This window comes from Meriones unguiculatus, chromosome 7 (assembly GCF_030254825.1).
Source record: "Meriones unguiculatus strain TT.TT164.6M chromosome 7, Bangor_MerUng_6.1, whole genome shotgun sequence".
Classification (NCBI taxonomy): Eukaryota; Metazoa; Chordata; class Mammalia; order Rodentia; family Muridae; genus Meriones; species Meriones unguiculatus.
The window spans coordinates 46,505,392-46,524,121 of record NC_083355.1 but is presented as its reverse complement, the minus strand read 5'-3'; the positions used below and the strand labels follow the sequence as shown (position 1 = coordinate 46,524,121).

At 52.9% G+C, this 18,730-nt stretch overlaps 1 protein-coding gene across 1 annotated transcript in view; it reads left to right on the top strand.

The window, feature by feature from the left end:
• Nucleotides 1-17,276, top strand: part of Atp2a3 (ATPase sarcoplasmic/endoplasmic reticulum Ca2+ transporting 3) — a 30,598-nt gene extending 13,322 nt beyond the window's left edge. Inside the window, exons 8-21 of the mRNA XM_021654611.2 lie at nt 196-660; nt 2,264-2,352; nt 2,501-2,603; nt 3,321-3,452; nt 3,772-3,897; nt 5,165-5,383; nt 5,474-5,809; nt 6,937-7,157; nt 7,861-8,063; nt 8,684-8,769; nt 12,387-12,520; nt 12,900-13,017; nt 13,323-13,440; nt 15,972-17,276. Of these exons, the coding sequence (XP_021510286.1) occupies nt 196-660; nt 2,264-2,352; nt 2,501-2,603; nt 3,321-3,452; nt 3,772-3,897; nt 5,165-5,383; nt 5,474-5,809; nt 6,937-7,157; nt 7,861-8,063; nt 8,684-8,769; nt 12,387-12,520; nt 12,900-13,017; nt 13,323-13,440; nt 15,972-15,991 (2,370 nt within the window). The 3' untranslated portion in view covers nt 15,992-17,276. The remainder of the gene's footprint in view (nt 1-195; nt 661-2,263; nt 2,353-2,500; nt 2,604-3,320; nt 3,453-3,771; nt 3,898-5,164; nt 5,384-5,473; nt 5,810-6,936; nt 7,158-7,860; nt 8,064-8,683; nt 8,770-12,386; nt 12,521-12,899; nt 13,018-13,322; nt 13,441-15,971) is intronic.
• Nucleotides 17,277-18,730: the final 1,454 nt, after the last annotated feature.

Genomic DNA, 18,730 nt, shown 5'->3' with positions numbered 1-18,730 from the left:
GAAGCCTTCTTTGGCCAGGCACTGTGCTGGCCACGGGACACGTGGAGACCCTCTATATCCTCGTCTTTATTATCCAATAAATACCAAACTGAAAATCTCAAAACACTGACCACACAGAGGAGCAGGCTTGGGCTTGAAGTCAGGGGTCCAGGCCCTGGCCAGAGGCTGAGCAGCACTTCCTTGTCCTCTGGTCAGGGCACCAATATTGCATCAGGGAAAGCCCTGGGTGTGGCTGTGGCCACAGGCCTGCACACAGAGCTGGGCAAGATTCGGAGCCAGATGGCAGCTGTGGAGCCTGAGCGAACGCCACTGCAGCGCAAGCTGGATGAATTTGGGAGGCAGCTGTCCCACGCCATCTCTGTGATCTGCGTGGCTGTGTGGGTCATCAACATTGGCCACTTTGCTGACCCAGCCCATGGTGGATCCTGGCTTCGTGGTGCCGTCTACTACTTCAAGATTGCCGTCGCCCTCGCTGTGGCTGCCATCCCTGAGGGCCTCCCGGCAGTCATCACGACGTGCCTGGCACTCGGCACAAGGCGTATGGCACGTAAGAATGCCATTGTACGGAGCCTGCCCTCTGTGGAGACCCTGGGCTGCACCTCCATCATCTGCTCTGACAAGACAGGGACACTCACCACCAACCAGATGTCTGTCTGCAGGGTGAGTGCCAGCTGGGACGGGAGCCACTGGTGTTAGGTGATACTGTGCGACTGGGTTGGCTCCCTGACCTTCTTGGTAAGGGATGGAAAACCTGTGCGCTGTCTCCCTGCTGGTGGTGGGGAGCAGCAGATGGGGCCTTTCACGTGTAAAACACATCCGTGTTTTTGTCTAGCTACATCCCTGGGGCCCAGGGTCACTGCAGTGTCCTCAGTAGGTTGTTTCCAGTCTATGGGCTTTAGTCTCCTCATCTGAAACCAACATAGGAGCCCAGAGAGAGTCAAGTGCAGGCCCCATGTCACTGGACCCAGGTTCTATCCTGCTCTGTGTTGCCTATTCACCTGACGCCTGTCACCAGATAGGCTGGCTCCGGTGACCTGGGAAGGGCTGGGGCAGCAATTATTCATTCCTGGCCATTTGATCCTACATCCCAAGTCCACTGTCCATGTGTTCCAGGGATTCTGGCTGGAATTCCCAGGGATAGAGGCCCCTTCTGGCTCAGCAGAGAGTGAGAGCTGGGGAGATGGTGACAGCTATGGGTTTCACAGCTTCCCAGGCACCCAGCATGCCCCTGAGGTCTCTGCCTAGTAAGCCTTAGGAACTGGTTCAGGACTCTTGAGATTGTACAGCCCCATGGAAGTTCATCGGAGAGTGATGTAAGGGAGAGGCCTGGGCAAGCTCTGCTGTCCTGAATCCACTGACTTGATGAAATCCCTCGTGGGGTTTTATCTGTTCACTGTTCCTTGACTAATATAAAGACTTGAGAAGCATGGTGTGGGCAAATGGATGTGGCTGAGCATGCTGGGTACTGGACCATGTTTGTCAGAAGACTGCCCCAAAACAGAGGACAAGAAGGACGGGGTAGGGCTGGAGACGTGGCTCAGTGGTTAGGGGCACTGGCTGCTCTTCCAGAGGATCCAGGTTCAAATCCCACACCCACCTGGCAGCTCACATCTGTCTGTAACTCCAAGATCCCACATAGACATACATGCAGGCAAAACACCAATGCACATAAAATAAAGGTAAATTAAAAAGGAAGGAATAGTGCAGAGCGCCGTTAGGGTGGTAGGCTGGCCACTGGCTTGAGAGTGAGCTCCAAGAAGTCTCTCTCAGCTGGCTCATGGACCAGGAAATGGACTGCCCTGATAGGGGAGAGTGCAGATAAGGGCTGGATGACCCAGCATGCCCAAAGACCAGAGGCTCCTTCTCTGGGGTCACCTTCGGATTGGAGGAAACTGTACCTCAGAGCAAGATACGGGTTTCCTCCTTGAAGGTAGAGAATTGATCCCTCGAAGGGAAGGTACAGCTGGCCTCTCGGCCCACTTTCTCCCTACGGGTAGAGAAAAGAGATGGACGAGGGCCAGACACCTTGCTGGACTCAGGGCGCTCCTATTGGCAGCTGTCTCAGGCACTGAAAAATGGGCCACAAAACCCTTAGGAGTCGCGAGCAAATGGCCAGTGAGAGCAGGCTGCCGCTAGGCAGGGCAGTCTCAGGTGCCCAGCCCAGACCTCCGACTCCCCTTGGTGATTCTTGGGCCAGACGATATTTAAGATGATGGCAGGGAGAGAGCCACGCGGTAGCCTGAGCCCACCTTTGTGCTCGCAGATGTTCGTGGTAGCTGAAGCAGAGGCAGGCACCTGTCGTTTGCACGAATTCACCATCTCGGGCACCACGTACACCCCAGAGGGCGAAGTGTGAGTGTGCGGGAGAAGGCCATGGTGGGATCAAGCGGGCGGAGCTACCAGAGGGGTCCTTGGAAGTGGTTTCCTAGGGGGCGGGGCCAATGTGAGACACCTCCCAGGGGTGGGGCCAGGCCCTGTGCTGACCACTCCCTCTTTGCAGGCGCCAAGGCGAGCAGCCTGTGCGCTGTGGGCAGTTTGATGGACTTGTGGAGCTGGCGACCATCTGCGCCCTTTGCAATGATTCCGCACTGCATTACAATGAGGTGGGCCCCAACTCCTTTTCATGATCTCCCTAGGTTCTGTTTTTCGGGACAGACCTTTTTCCCTTGTCCAGCGTCTCATTGTTTGGGTTGATGGCCCTTGCTGCTTCCGAGGAGCATGGCCACCCTGTACACCTTCACTTCCAACCCTCCTCCTCATTCCGCTTAGATCGTTTCTGTAACCTTGTCCACGTGGCTCTTCAGCTAGGAGCAAGAGGCTGCCCGTAAGAGGCTGGAAGGCCAGAGGTGCTTTGAGCGGAAACAGGACAAGAGCAGACATTTAAAGCATGGCACGGGAAAGGCCCTTCTGCAAAAGCTACACGGGACGCACCCTGACTGTCACCTGTGTGGCTGGAACAGGGGAATGGAGCATACAGGAGGCCACTCCTGCCTTCCAGGGACATGTAGGCAGCCAGGCCAGCTCCGTGCCAAGCCAAGGGCAAGCAGAGAGCCATACATTTTTTGGGCAGGGGACTGTTTGTAGCCACATTGCCTCTCCCAAAGATGCCCTGTATAGACAGTAGCATAGACAGATAACAACACAGGATCAAGGGAGCTCTGTGTGGTGAGGGAGCAGCGTTGAGGCTCAGCAAGGAGAATCTGGACTCCCTGTGTGCCAATGTACTCACATACGCTCAGTACTCGGGAGGCTGAGGCACGAGAGTCCATCCTGAGCAGACAGCAGGAGGCCCTCACTCCCTGTGCTCTGTGACCCTCTAGGCCAAGGGCGTGTATGAGAAGGTAGGAGAGGCCACGGAGACAGCGCTGACTTGCCTAGTAGAAAAGATGAACGTGTTTGACACGGACCTGAAAGCACTGTCCCCGGTGGAGCGTGCTGGAGCCTGCAACTCGGTGGGTAGAATTGGGCTCAGCCTGGGCTGTGTAGCCAGGGGTTCTGGGTAACTGGAGATGTGAAAGAACATAGGCCTGGGGGTCTTCAAGAAATAATGGAGGACCTTAGGCACCTTGCCTGAATCTGTGGAGCAGAGAGGGGAAAAGGCTGAATGTGGGCACAGGCTCCCAGCTGGGAAATGCACACATTTTGGGAGAGGAAGGTCAGGGGAGTCTAGATATCAGGCCACAGGGAACAAGAGTCTTCTCTTGAGTGGCAAGTGAGAAGCAAGAGTTGCCAGCTCTGTCCTTCCTGCCCTGACTTGCCTGGACCCTGCAGATCATCAAGCAACTCATGCGGAAGGAGTTCACCCTTGAGTTCTCCCGGGACCGGAAGTCCATGTCTGTGTACTGCACACCTGCCTGTCCTGACCCCAAGGCCCAGGGCAGCATGATGTTTGTGAAGGTAGGGGCCTGCCTGTGTGACCTGGGGTTGCTCCTGGGATTGGGGGGGGGTTGTAATCTGGTCTCCAGTCTCTAAAGTAGCAGAGGGAGTGTAGCTCAGTTGGTAGAGTGTTTGCCTAGAGTGCAAGAGGTCATGAGCTTGTTCCCAGAACAACACAAACCAGCTGTAGTAGCATATGCTTATAAGCTCAGCACTTGAAGTGGGTGGGTTTGAGTTCATGAGGCCTGGGCTGCATGAGACCCTGTCTCAAAAAAGAAAAGAAAGAGAGAAAAGAAGCCAAACAAATAAAGCCTCACAGACGGCTGCTGTGGGGAGGCCCAGGGAGCTGGGAGACCCATTGTCAAAGGAGTGGCTCTGGGGTTAGGGTGGTCAGCAAGCCATGGGAACTGAGAACAGCGTCCAGCGCTAAGGGACCACGCTCCTAGTTCTGGCCTGAGGGTTCCTGCTTTGCCACAGGCCTCCGGGGTCCTCAGTGTTCCTCAGGCACTCCACGGGAATGACAAAGTTGTACCAGACGCTCTCAGAAGCCCCTTTGCCTCTGATGGGTAGCGATATGGTTGGTACTCCTATTTTTGGAAGCTGATACCTGGGAAGGGAAAGGAGAACCCCTAGCCTCCTTTAACCCTGATAGAGGAGCCCATCTGTAGCTTCATCCTGAAGTGGAGGTCTTGGCACCTGGGAAATGACAGGGCTTCCACCCTGCGAACCTAGCCACCTAGAGAAGGTAACTGCTGGGCATTTAGGCTAAGGGAGAGGAAGATGCTACTGATGGGCTAGCCTCAAATCAGGCGAGGTCCAAGCTGAGACCCTGATGAAAGTGAAGAGTCAGTCACCCCACCACCAAAAGCCACCTTGCCAGGGCCACACCTGAAACACAGAATGTTTCTCTTCCTAGTGCTCGGTAGGGCTTAGCATGCCTCCCTACTGCTGTGGGGAATTCCAGTGGTACTGGGCAAGCAGGGAGAGACACCAGTTCCCATGGGAGATGCTGATCCCACCCAAACCTCCAAATGTTGCAGCATGCCTTCTTAGTTGTGGCCTGGTAGAGGCAGGGGCTACCCACTGGGTGGCTGTGACCTCATCTGACCTATCTCCTTAGGCTTTCTTGTAGCAATCCCCCTTTGAGCTTACAAAGAATGGTTCTTCCCTTCTGTGTGATCTCCTGGTTGGCCTTTTCCCATGGCGGCTTACAGTTCCCTGTATTGAGCAGCAAGAAGGGCCGGAATCCTGGCTGGTGGAATTGACTCTTCTCCCTTGCTCTCTGCAGGGAGCTCCTGAGAGCGTAATTGAGCGCTGTAGTTCAGTTAGAGTGGGGAGCAAAACAGCCCCTCTGACCACCGTCTCCAGAGAACATATCCTGGCCAAGATCCGGGATTGGGGCTCAGGCTGTGACACACTGCGATGCTTGGCACTGGCCACCAGGGACACACCCCCAAGGAAGGAGGACATGCAACTGGACGACTGTAGCCGGTTTGTGCAGTATGAGGTAGGTGCTGGGAGCCAGGCTCTTGTAGTGGCTGGGCACATGCCAAGTAAAGGATAGACTTAGGCTGTGCTTGTCTGCCCCTCCCCACAGACAGACCTGACCTTCGTGGGCTGTGTGGGCATGTTAGACCCTCCAAGACCAGAGGTTGCTGCATGTATCAAACGCTGCTCCCGGGCAGGCATTCGGGTGGTCATGATCACAGGGGACAACAAAGGCACAGCTGTGGCCATCTGCCGCCGACTTGGCATCTTTGGGGACACAGAGGATGTGCTGGGCAAGGCCTACACAGGCCGTGAATTTGATGACCTCAGCCCAGAGCAGCAGCGCCAGGCTTGCCGTACCGCCCGCTGCTTTGCCCGTGTGGAGCCCGCACACAAGTCTCGAATCGTGGAGAACCTGCAGTCCTTTAATGAGATCACTGCCATGGTGAGGCTATGGGGTAGAGCCTGGGGGCTGCTTGACTTGATTACAGCTGTAACGTAATCTTGCTGTCAACTCTGACTTCTACACTGACCTTCATCTCCAACTGTTTTTGTTAATCACGTGCTTTACCATTGAGTGAACCCCAGCCCCTTGAGCCTCTTATTGTTTACATTTAGCTTAATCCTGATATGTGTTTGAGTCTTGACCTGGTCCAGAACTGATCACAGATATTGACAATAATTCCTCTGCACTGTTCAATACTTTATACTGACTTCAGTTTTGACCTGGTATTCAATTCTGATTTCCAAATTTGACTATGATATCACATATCACAAGGACAATGACATTAGAGGACTGACCTCTAATTTGTGTTTTTTATCTTCAGCCTGAGTCCTGTCTAGATCCTGTCTTTCACCTTGACTCTAGTATGTATCTAACCCTTGGCTGGGCCACAACTGTGACCTCATCCCTGAATTGATTCAGCTTTGCCCCTAATCTCAGTTTGATGGTCTACTCTATATCCAACCTGAATTTCACGCCTGTCCTCAGTTTGATCCACCTCATCCCTATCCCTACCTTGTCATCTTTTTCTGGACCTACGCTTGATCTTGTCCAATTTTACCCTAACCCACATCCCTTGTCTTTTCTAATTTTATCTTCAAACCAATTTATAAGATCATGCTTATTTTTCCTCCCTCCCTCCCTCCCTCCCTCCCTCCCTCCCTCCCTCCCTCCCTCCCTCCCTCCTTTCTTTCTTTCTTTCTTTCTTTCTTTCTTTCTTTCTTTCTTTCTTTCTTTCTTTCTTTCTTTCTTTCTTTCTGTGCAGGAGCAGAGATGGAGCTGTTGAAGGGATAGTTCTCAGGACCCTCGCTCTATCACTCAGCCACATCCTCTGCTCTTTTTTCACTTTTATTTCATTATATGTCTCCATAAGTTACCAAGGTTGGTCTTGAACTTGTGATGCTTCTGCCTCTGTTTTATGAGTGGCTGGGACTATAGGTTCTCTAAGCTCACTCTTGAATCCACCCTTTCATCTGTCAGTCCTTGGGGACAACCCCTAACACTAGAATTGCTTGAGAAAAGAGAAGGAGGCAATGTCTCAGGTGTGTCCTACCTGACCCGGCCCACAGACAGGTGATGGGGTGAATGACGCCCCAGCCCTGAAGAAGGCAGAGATCGGCATCGCCATGGGGTCAGGCACTGCTGTGGCCAAATCAGCAGCAGAGATGGTACTGTCAGATGACAACTTTGCCTCCATTGTGGCTGCAGTAGAGGAAGGCCGGGCCATCTACAACAACATGAAGCAATTCATCCGCTACCTCATCTCCTCCAATGTTGGCGAGGTTGTCTGGTATGGCTCCATGCTCCTTCCTCCCAAGCCCCTGTTCCACTAACTCTGTGTCCCTGAGAAGGCCACCCCTGGATTGTGTGCACCCCAGCACCCTCTATGGTCTTCCCTCTTCATCACTTCTCACCTTGGGGCCCATAAGACTGGACAAGCAGCTTTGCCACAGGGCAGCAGGGTGTCTACATGTATGCATGCATTGATCTGTCTGTGTGTGTCTGTGTGTGTCTGTGTGTGCAGTGTGTTTGGGTGAGAGGTCCATGCTTAAGAATGCATGTGCACTCATAGTCTTCACTGAGTATAAATGCACACTGAGTATAAAAACAGAATGTATAACAGGGTGCTTATGTTCACATTTCTCTGTGCATGGGAGAGATGCCTGTTGGATGCTGTGAGCTTGTGTGTACTCAGTGCATGTGGATCTTGTACCTTTGCACTTTGGGGCTGCACATGGATGATTGCTGTGTTTATGTTATTGTATGACAGGTGTCAGGTGTTTGCACATGTCTGATATTTGGACAAGCGGTATGTGCACATACCCAACTGTCCTTTGTTAGGCCTAAAGGGCAAGTGTACCCAGTATTTCTCATTCATTGGGCTGCAGAGGAAGCTGTGGAAGGCCCGTCCTCCAGCCCGGGGCGGGAGCTGGCGCTGGACCCTCTGGTGCTGGCTGGCCTGCTCAGGCTAGAGCCCATGACTCTGGTTTTAGCATCTTCCTCACAGCAATTCTGGGCCTGCCCGAAGCCCTGATCCCTGTGCAGCTGCTCTGGGTGAACCTAGTGACAGATGGCCTACCTGCCACGGCACTTGGCTTCAACCCGCCAGATCTGGACATCATGGAGAAGCTGCCCCGGAACCCCCGAGAGGCTCTCATCAGTGGCTGGCTTTTTTTCCGATATTTGGCTATTGGAGGTGAGGAAGGGCGCCAGCCTGCAGGAGCATCCTAGGTTTACAGTCTGTAGACAGTGCAGCTCAAGCAGTGTTGAGGGCAGACCCTGTGGGTTCGTGTGACTGAGAGACTAGGCACAGGGCACGGCTGGATCCAGTCCGTGGCCTGCCTTATTCCCTTCGACAGCCCTCTCACTGATAGGAAGCTTGCCCTTCGGCGGCGGGTAGGCTGACTGGCCAGCGAGCTCCAGTGATCCTCCTGTCTGTGTCCCTACAAACCCATAGTCCTGGGGTTACAGGCACACGTGCCCACATCCAGCCTTTTACATGGGAACCCAAACTCGTATTTTCAGCCATGTACACTGAGTCATCTCCCCAACCCAGGGAGATTTTTTTCTTTTTATAAATGGGTTTGTTTTTTATAAATAATGGAGACCTGTTTTTATTAGTGCAAACTGGATCAGTCACTGTGCCTGAGGGTGTGGCAGATCAGGTTCATATGCAGGCCCACCGTTGGCGCGGGTGGATGTTAACTGACCATGGCCTAGGGAGGGGGAGGAAAATTCAAGGGATAGTTGAGAAGGGAGCATGGATGGCAAAGAACCTTAACCGCCAACCACAGCGTCCCCTCTTCCTGCCCACAGTGTATGTAGGCCTGGCTACTGTGGCTGCTGCCACCTGGTGGTTCCTGTATGACTCCGAGGGACCTCGAGTCACCTTCTATCAGCTGGTGAGCGGGCCAGAGAGGTGGGCCAACAGACTCTGTGGTTGAGGCAGTTCCAGAGAGAGCAACTCCATGGCTGGCCTGCAGCCGTCCTTTCCCATCCCCAGGTTGTAAATACCACCCTCCAAGGAGTCGTTGTGACTGGCCCTGGAGGCCACAGGGCCAGCACAGCCCCCAACTCAAGGAAACATTACTTAGGGGGACGCAGAACCATAGTGCCTCGAAGTATCTCACCTTTACCACTGAGCCCCTGAAACATTGAGGGCCCAACGTGTGAACCCTGAATGGTGCGACTTCAGGATGAGGGTCAAACTGAGGCGATCAAAGGGAGAGAGCAGCAGCATCCACATAGCATTTCTCAGGTGGGACCCACTGATCTCTAGAATCACGTCATTGGCAGGTACCTACAACCACACAGCACAGTGTGGAACAGCTGAGTTCAGCTCTGGAAACAAGGCACACCCCTCTATCTACCCTCTGGCCCTTCGCTTGAAGCAGACACCACAGAGCGGGGTACAGGGAGAGCGGAGGGAGGCGGGCCCTTCCTTGGAGCATGCCACCTGCATTACTGGAGAGAAGTCGGCCCTAGGGCCATGTTCTGGCACCTAGAAGTCCTCAAGCCCGGGAGACCATCCCTTCCGGTTCACCACAGCGCAGAGCCCAGCCCAGCCTTCTCTGGAAGTTGCCATCTCTCTCCTGTGGTCCTCAGCAGGGATCAGGCCATCCTTGGTCACCCCAGCACCTCTGGCCCCCATGGTAGCTTTGGACTTTGCTCCCATCTATTGCTCTGTGAATTAGACATCTTAAACCTACCAGCCACCAGTCCCCAGTCCGCCTGATGGGATGTTTTTCCTAGCAGTCCTTGGTCATTCCTCTTCTCATCCAGCCACGTGGTCATGAAGTGTCCATCAAACACTCACTGTGGCCTGGGCACAAAGTTCTGAGGCTACAGAAGTGCTGGTCAGGGGATCTCTGCAATGAGCTGTCTGGGGGTCAGGTGTTATGGAAATGGGGAGTCCTGTTCACGGTAGGAATCGCTAGAACTTTAGGTTGTAGTCATTGGTGCTCTCTGTCTCTGAGTCTGTCTCTGTCCGTGTGTCCCTCTCTATCTCTGTCTCTGTGTGTGTGTGGTATTTATTTGTTTGTACATGTGTGCAGAGGCCAGAGGCTGACATTGGGTATCTTCTTTGATTACTCTCAACCTAACTTTTTTTGAGACAAAGTCTCCCATTGAACCTGGAACTCATAGATTCATAAATCGAGCTAGTTAGCTTGCCAGTGAGCCCCAGAGATCCGCTGGTCTCTGCCATCTCTCCACCCTCAAGTTGTCAGATTTCAAGAAAGGGATCTTAGGGGACACCCGCAAAAGAGAACACTCTGATTCATGGCTTTAAAAAAAATTGTTTGTTTTAATTTCGTGTGTTGGGATGATTTGCTTGTTTGTATGTCTGAGCACCACATGTGTTCCTGATGCCTTCAAAGGTCAGAAGAGGGAGTCAGATTCCTAGAACTGTAGTTATGCTTGTGAGCTGCCGTGTGGGCGCTACCTACAGTTCTAGGGCTTCTGGGAAGGCAGCCAGTGCTCCCAAGCACTACACTCTCTTTTTAGCCTCCAGGTTCATGGCTTACTAAATTTTTTTCTATTTCAAACCTCTTCTTACCCAAGAAATTTTCTAGGACCTCAAGTATATAGATATTAAAATATATACATACAAATCAATTCTTTATTAATAGTAAACCATAAGGAAGTATATTTTAAAACAATTCTGCCCGCTGCATCCTTACTCCTAGCACCCAGAAGGCAGAAGCAAGCAGTGGATTCTGTGAGTTTGAGGCTAGTCTGGTCAACATAGCAAGTTGCCTGCCACCCTGAGATACAGAGTGATACCTTGTCTCAAATACAAACAAAAACGGGTTGGAGAGATGGCTCGGTAGTTAAGAACACTGGCTTCTCTTGCAGAGGACCTGGGTTAGATTCTCAGCACACACATAACAGCTCACAACTGTCTGTAACTCCAGTTCCAGAGGATCTAATGAGGGTATCAGGCACTCACATGGTGCACAGATATTCATGCAGGCAAAACACCCATTCACATACAACACACACACACACACACGTATCAATATCAAAACCAGAAAAAAGATGGCTCAGTGGTTAAGAGCACTGGCTGCCCTTACAGAGAACCTGGTTCAATTCCCAGCACCCACATGGCAGCTCACCATTACCTGTACCTCCAATGGTAGGAGATCTCACACCTTTCACACAGTCATGCATGTACTAATGCATATAAAAATTTAAAAACCGAATCATTAAAAAAACAACAAAATTCAGTTCTTTGGTATAGGTATAATTTCACACATTAAAGTGGAAAGTTAGATGTATACAAATGAGCTGGGCGAATGCATTCTTTCTGCTTTCATATGGTCTAGGACCCAGACTCGGGGAATGCTGCTGCCTGGCTGCAGGCTGGGGCTCTCACACTGATAAACATAATCAAGACAGTCCCCCACAAACATACCAACCTGGTCTACACATTCCCTCACGCAGACGCTCCCCAGGTGATTCGAAATTGTGTCCAGTCAACACTGAGAGGTAGCCACCACGCCCATCCTGAGACACACTCCTTAAAGGATCCAACCCCTTTTGGGAGGCTGGGCTTGGGCTGAGGGTGCAGCTCAGTTGGTAGTGTTTGCCTGACGTGCATGGCAGTCTGGGCGTGGTTCACAGCCTCTGTAAGCTGGGTGTGAGGAAGCACAGGCACGCAGTCTCAGCGTATAGGAGGGTCTCCTGCACAGAGCCAGCGGTGCTGGACTGACTGCTGCCTCAGACCAGCTGTGCCTGGACTGGTCTCTCTCGGAGGATTTGTCTCTGCAGCACAATGCCTGTTGCTAAGTCCTGGCCTTAAAGATCTTCAGGTTCAGACTTGTAAGAATGGAATATGTGCAGGAGACCCAAGAGGACTAACAGTTATGAATGGTCGCTCTCATCTCCATGGTGGGAGAGAGAACTAGTCAGATGTTCTCCCAGACAACCTTAGTTTGGCATCTTACCGCAGGAGACTGATTGAAGCCAGTGGGCAGAGAGAAAGGTCCCCGGAAATGGAGGGGCACTTCCTTTGTGGCACTGACGGCTCTTTAGTTACAGATGAAGTGTGTTAAGGCTGAGCCCTGGAAATCCATTGTCTGTGTCATAAGCAGAAAGCTGGGAGCAGAGAGTGAGGTAGGAGTGGAGCCTTGTGTAATGACACCGAAGAGGGCACACGTAGGTTTGTCCACTCCGGAGGCCCATTCTATTTAAGCACAGTTGTGTTGCTTGAAATGCTCAATTGCTTTTTGTTTTTACGAGGTATCTTGATCACCTCCCTGTCTCCTGCACTTCAGAGTCCCAGAGGTCCCAGCTTGGACCCTTCCCCAACCCCATGACCTCCGAGCGCCTTTCCTAGCCTAACAACAACTGCTCCCATGATCCGCAAATTCCCACCTAGGATAGTTACTCTTGACCTGTTCCTTGTAGTGCCCACTAGTCATCCTCAGTTGCTTCCAAAGTTGGAGGAGGCTTCCCTCTCCTCTGTGCAGCTCCTCAGTAACAGCTGTTCTCCTGGGCACTGTCACCTTGTCCTCAGAGGAACTTCCTGAAGTGCTCCGAAGAAAACCCGCTCTTCGCCGGTATTGACTGCGAGGTGTTTGAGTCCCGCTTCCCCACAACCATGGCCCTTTCTGTGCTTGTGACCATTGAAATGTGCAACGCCCTCAACAGGTAGGCTGGACAGAGGGACCCTGAGTTGGGATTAAGGGTCAGAGAAGTCCAAGAGGGATGGTGGTCTAAGGTCAAAAAGGACCAGGGTTGGGATCTGAGCAGATTGAAGATTGAGGTCTCTGGTAATGAATTCTGAGAGTCTTCAGGGCTTGAATTGAGATTCAGGAAGGAAAGGTCTGGGGTCTGATGAAGTGGAGGTCTAGGACTGAATCCTAGGGACAGAAACTGGGCCCATACCCTAAGATGGGCCTCCAGGACAAACGAGGTGTGCAGAGAAATACCCACTCTGCCTCTACAACATAGAGAGGGGTTTGCTGAGGTGGGTGTGCCCACTGTGACCTGACATGCCGTCCTGAGGGAGCCCCTTTGCCTTTGGCAGTGTCTCAGAGAACCAGTCACTGCTGCGCATGCCGCCCTGGCTGAATCCTTGGCTGCTGGGGGCTGTGGTCATGTCCATGGCCCTGCACTTTCTCATCCTCCTGGTGCCGCCTCTGCCTGTGAGTTACCCCTGTGCAGTCAGTCACCAAGCAGTCCTTGGACAGGACGGGTCCCAGCTGGGTGCTCTTAGCCTCTCTGAGAGACAGTAGGGAGGGGTGTGACTGGCCATCATCCCCAGACAGGTTCTACCTTCAGGGGACAGAAAAGGCAGAGCCATCGTGCTGAGGGGGCTGCCTGGGCCTGAGTGGAAGGGTGGGCAGGGCTAGCACTTCCTCGGGGAAACCCAGTGGGCAAGGAAAGCCCACGAAGAGCCCCACTGGAGCACATAGCCCAGTCTGTGACTGGGCCTCTCTGCCCCCACCAGCTTATTTTCCAGGTGACCCCACTGAGCGGCCGGCAGTGGGGGGTGGTGCTCCAGATGTCTCTGCCTGTCATTCTGCTCGATGAGGCCCTCAAATATCTGTCCAGGAATCACATGGATGGTAAGTGGGAGGCCCAGCCCCTTCCTCAGCTGCTGACCCCAGTCTGCTCTGCCCTCTCCACCCCCCCCCCACTGCATTGAATGCAAGGTGCCTGGTAGGAGAGCTATTTTTAGATCACAGGAGGACGTAAAGGTGTCTGCACTGTAGGAGCTTTAACTGGGCCTATTGGAAACATTGCTCAGGGCCACACTGTCTCACTCTCCTCACTTGCCATACCCTCTCCCCTACCCCCTGTGCTCCCCAGCCCCCCAGCCTGCCTTACATACTCATATGTAAATAAGATGCTGCAGTGGTCCTGGCCTTGGCCCCTGACTTCCCTGTACTGGCCTGTCTTTATCCAGGTATTCTCGGACAGTTATGCAGGCCTGGAGTAGGCAACTACTGACCATGTCCAGGACCCCATACCACACCGAGTTGGCTTCTTGGGTGTCTTCTTAATGGGTGGGAACAATGGGAAGAGCTGTCTTCACCCAGGAGCAATGGAGAGTAGCAGGGTTAGGTGCAGACAGGAAAGCTAGACTGTATGGAGAGACCTGGGTTGGGCCCAGCACCCAGGCTAGGACCTGCTTTGGGCAGCTGGGACTGGGGGGCCACTTCTAGCTGGAATGTGACCTCTGGTGCAGGAAATAGTGGAGGCTATAAATAAATCCCATGCCTGTCATTCCATAAAGGCCCCCGCACCCCCATGCTGACCAAATCTTCTGGATACTGAAAAAATTTTTCTTTTAAACAAAGGCCTCAATGAGCTTTTTCCTCTTCTCTGGAGAAGCCATCTCTCAGAGGTCTATACAGGGAATGGCTAGACCCACAGAGCCCAGGAATGGGGATGAGGGCAGCTGAACTAGGCCGTTCTGCTCCCTCCATATATGGTTCTTTTGGGCTCACTCTTGGTGGACCCTGGGAGAAGCCTGGAAGCAATGGGTATGACCCTTGAGCTTCAGAATTCCGGCACTGGCCAGACAGCACAGGGGGTCTCTGGGAAACCTCTCCCTCACACTCAGTCCACAGACAAACTCACTTGCCAAGCCTGCCCTCCAGAAGCTTCTTCCTTGAGAGATGGTTCTCATCCCTGGTATCCACAGCAGCCAATGAGTTCAGCACATTTTGTTGAGGAAGCTTAAAAACGAAAAATTTCTCCCCGTGACTAGATTTTCTCATTGCCTTGGGGAACCTCCGTGTTTTGGGATACATATCCACACTGGATTCCTGGGTCCAGCAGGCGGGGCATTCCTACATGGGGGAGATCAGAGGGCTCCCCAATTGGAGCTAAAGTAGATGGTGTGGATAGAACTGGGCAGGGTAGAGGCTGAAATGGCTGTAATGAAGCTGGTACCGAGAGTGTGCGAGGGAAGCCCAGGGGACAGTGAAAGCCCAAAATGCCAAGATAAGGTCCTGGTTATTCTTAGGGGGTGGAGACCACAAAGGGTGTGTAAGCTTTGGGGGGGGGAGGGGGTGCTATAATAACAACTGGAAAGACACTCAAGTGATACCAGAGTAGAAGCTGAAGAGATTGTGAGGCCTGAGGAAGAAACCAAATCCCAGCTCAAGGTGAATTGGCCCAAGCCACACCTTTACCAACCTGCTTGACCTGAAATGGTGACCACCATGGCCTCAGAGAAGTTTGATTTGAAAGGGAGTGGCCACAGGGACCTAGGCTGGGCACCTGGGGCTTTCCCTGGGGAGTGGTGTGCTTGCTGGAAGTCCAGACAGCTCTGCCTTGGGCCGGCAGGCGGCCGAAATCCCTTGGGCCTCCTAAAGCTGGACAGGGCGGGGGTGAGCGAGGGGACCCTTCACGTTCCCAAGCCAGCAGAGTGGCCTTTTAGGGAAGTTTTACTGAGGCTTGACGCTGTGGCTTCTCTGTGATTTATGAGGATGTGCCCTGTGGGGAATGGTGGATGTAGGGTCAGCCTTGGGACTGGGGGTCCTCTCTCCACCCTTGGCACTCTTCAGGTGTGACTGAGTGGCTGTCAGGAGGCCTGTAGGCTGGGATGGAGAAGCAGAGAGGGGCTGGGGCTGGGAGAATACAGATCCAGAATTCATCTAAGGACACTGGAACCACAGAAAGGATAATGGGGCCAGATTTGGGCAGGGGTGCCAGCAGCAGAAGGGAGGTGGTTAGGTATGATGGGCTGGAGTAAGGCCTTAGTCCTTGTATGGACTGCAAGGGACTTGCAGGAAATCCCTTTACATCAAGCTAATGTAAAGGTCAGCTTGAGTGTGTTCGGTTGAAGTCAGACCATATGTGGGATGGGGAGGAGGCAAGGAGGATTCCCTGCTTGAGGACCTAACGGGGATGTGGGTATTTCCCACTCAAAGACAAGTGAGCGTTTTCTCTGGGAGTTTTGAGGGGACGCTGAGAGAGTAGCTGGATTCTGGGGCTGTGGCTCGGGAGTGCTGTTGAGGTAGACCAGGTACGGAAGGTTCCGGGCCCTGGAAAGTGCGGGTGGGTAAGAAGCTGAAAGGAGCTGAAAGCGCAGTCTAGACTATCTCACTCTGTGTCTTAATATGAGTTCTCATTTTCCCCTCCTCAGAAAAAAAGGACCTGCAGTAACCCTGGGAGCAGAGCGGAGCCTCCAGTGTGCGCCTCAGACTGATAGTGTCCGAGCATTCATCCTCATTCCCGCCTGCCACCACACCCAGCCACCAGGCTCCTGGACCCTGCTGAACAGAGCAGCCCTGAAACAAGACCGCCACCTCCATGCCCAGTCCCAGGTTCCTGTCTCCACTCCCTTCTGCTCTGACCCAGAAGCTGAGCCCAGGATGGGCAGCTAAGAAGCCAGAGCTGACTGCAGGGCCACCCCACTTTCCCCCACAGCTCTGCAACCTTTCCCCTGCTCACTCGGCGTGCTTGGTAACTAGTACCTCTGCCCTGACGGAGGACTCCCGGGCCTTCTCACAGACTCTGACCTCTTACTTAGTTTGGATCTGCAGCCTGGTCAGCTGTGGGAAGGAGGAGGCAGGGGGGCCCAGCTGGGCCCAGCTGTGAGCATGAGGAGGGACAGCCTTCCGCTTGGCTCTGCCTCCACCAAGTCCACTCCTGAGAGCCGGAGCCTGTGTCTGTTTATACATGTGCCGGCCCCAGGGGGTTGAGGGATCACAGACAGATAGGAACATAAGAAGCAGGCGGAGGGCCTGGATGAGGACTCCCTTTCCAAGGAGGCAGCTGGTTTCCACAGCTCAGGTTGATCCGGGTGCCCTGGTGCCTGAGACTGAGGACATCCCTGGGTCCATGGCAGCTCGTTCTGCCACTAGTCTGGCATTAGGCCATGCCACTTGCTGCAGGGCTGGGGGATTGAGTCTCCTGGATCCCTGCCATTACTTCTTGCCCCGCTCTTTCCATCATACATCTTTGAGTCAAATATATGTCCCTAGGAAATGACTCCGAAAGGGACTTCCTCCCATACCTCCCCACTGAAAGAAAGTATCTCATGGGAGATTTATCAGATAAACTTGTTTTGGTGTTATTTGGGATTTTTTTTTTCCTCTTAACTCTGCTGTTGCTCCTTTGACAAAAACTAGCTAAGTAAGTAAGGATCACAGAAAACGGATCTGGGTGACCTAGCTCTTCCTTGAGTGTGTACAATGCGATTGTTTTATATGTAAATCAAGATTCACATCACTGTCCTGACCCCCAGTAAAAGCCTGCCTTGCCGACAGACAAACTCCACGGGTGACGGCCCGCTCTCCTGCACATCCTCCCTCCCCTCTGGTGGGATCTGGAGGGGCCTCAGAGAGAAACAGAGTTGGAGGGATGGTTTGGCAGGAGCAAAGCGCGAGGCCCACCTGCTGACGTGCTTTCTGGTAGAGAAATAAAGGCGTGTGTCTGGGCTATTGGAGCTGGCAGTATTTTGTCTGAACTGTGGTCTCCTATCTCTGTGGCTACCAGGGGCCCAGCCACCTGGAACCAGCAAAGCCAAAGTCTGGAATCCCACCCCAAAGTCAGAAGCCATCTCTTTCTCAAAGATGGAGCTTTGAGAGACACTAAGTTGGAATCACAAGACCAGAACCACCTCCCAATATTAGAAGTGGGGTGAGCCTGAGCCTTACCAATTTACTGCTCTCCTTCCTGGTTGGCAGTTTAAGAACTGTGCTCAACATTGTTTAATCACATATTTTATGATTACCTCAAAGAAAAAGAAGCTAGAGGTGGAGTGAGTGACCTGGGCCTGGAGCCTGCACCTCAGAAGCCCCTTGTGCCTCAGAGGGCCTGGCAAATGCCGCCCTAGCACTTCTGTAGTCCCTGTGACTCTCTGGAGTTTCTTTCATGCTGTGTTTTTACCCCCGTGGCCCCCGAAATCTATCCCATCTCTAGTCCTAAGCACACCTCAAAGGCTTCTACGTCTCCCCCAACTTCCTCAGCCCCTGCCGCCCAGGGGTGTCGCTATTTACTATGAACCAGCCAACTCAGGTGGTCCTGGGAGGAAGAGGTAAGGAGGGCCTAGCCACATCGCTGAAGAGAAGGCTCATTATGAAGGTTTTGCATCTAATCCTCTACCTAGTTGTCCTCCATAGAGGCCTGGATTCCCAGGCCTTGCAACACAGGGAAAGAGGCAGGACTGACTGTATCATTTGCAGAACTCATTGCAAAGTGAAAATCTGGAACCCCCAGATTAGTCATTGAATTGGGTGGTGCTCCAGCCAGTAAGAATAAAACAAAATAGCCCAAGGTATTACTGGGCTGGGAATAGAAATCAGTGGTAGGGTAGTTTGAAGTCCTGGGGTTGGTGGAAGGAAGAAAACCAGAATTCCAGTAGCAAGTGCAGGGCTTTTCTATGTGTGGGCCCGGTCCATTATCTAAGTTACACGTCCATGAACCTAGCTGTGACAGAGGCGATAGCTTACACCCCAAGGAATTCCCAAGGATTTATTTTTCCAGTAGAGTGGTCAGAAGTATTCTTGGCCACACAGATAGCTGTAAGGCCAACAAATATGAAACCTTGCACTCCTAGGGACTCATATGAGCCCCATGACATGGGCAGGACAAGGGCCAACAAATGCGGAACCGCTGGGCCTATCTTTCTGGCTTTCATCATGGTGACAGGGTGTGGAGATGAGATAGCCTAGGCCTAAGGGAACTTGCAGAAAAAGTTGTGTGGCTTCCAAGTCCCCAGCAATCTGGGGCTTGGTGGCCTGGTCCATTTTGCCTCCACCCCCACCAGGGCCTGCCCAAATCCATCTCTGTCCAGCACACAGCATGGAGTCTACAGCCCAAGGCAAGGCGGCCAAGGTAAACAAAGAGGTTCCCTCACCTCACCCAGGAGGGAATTCCCAGGGAAGCCCAGCATGCCTC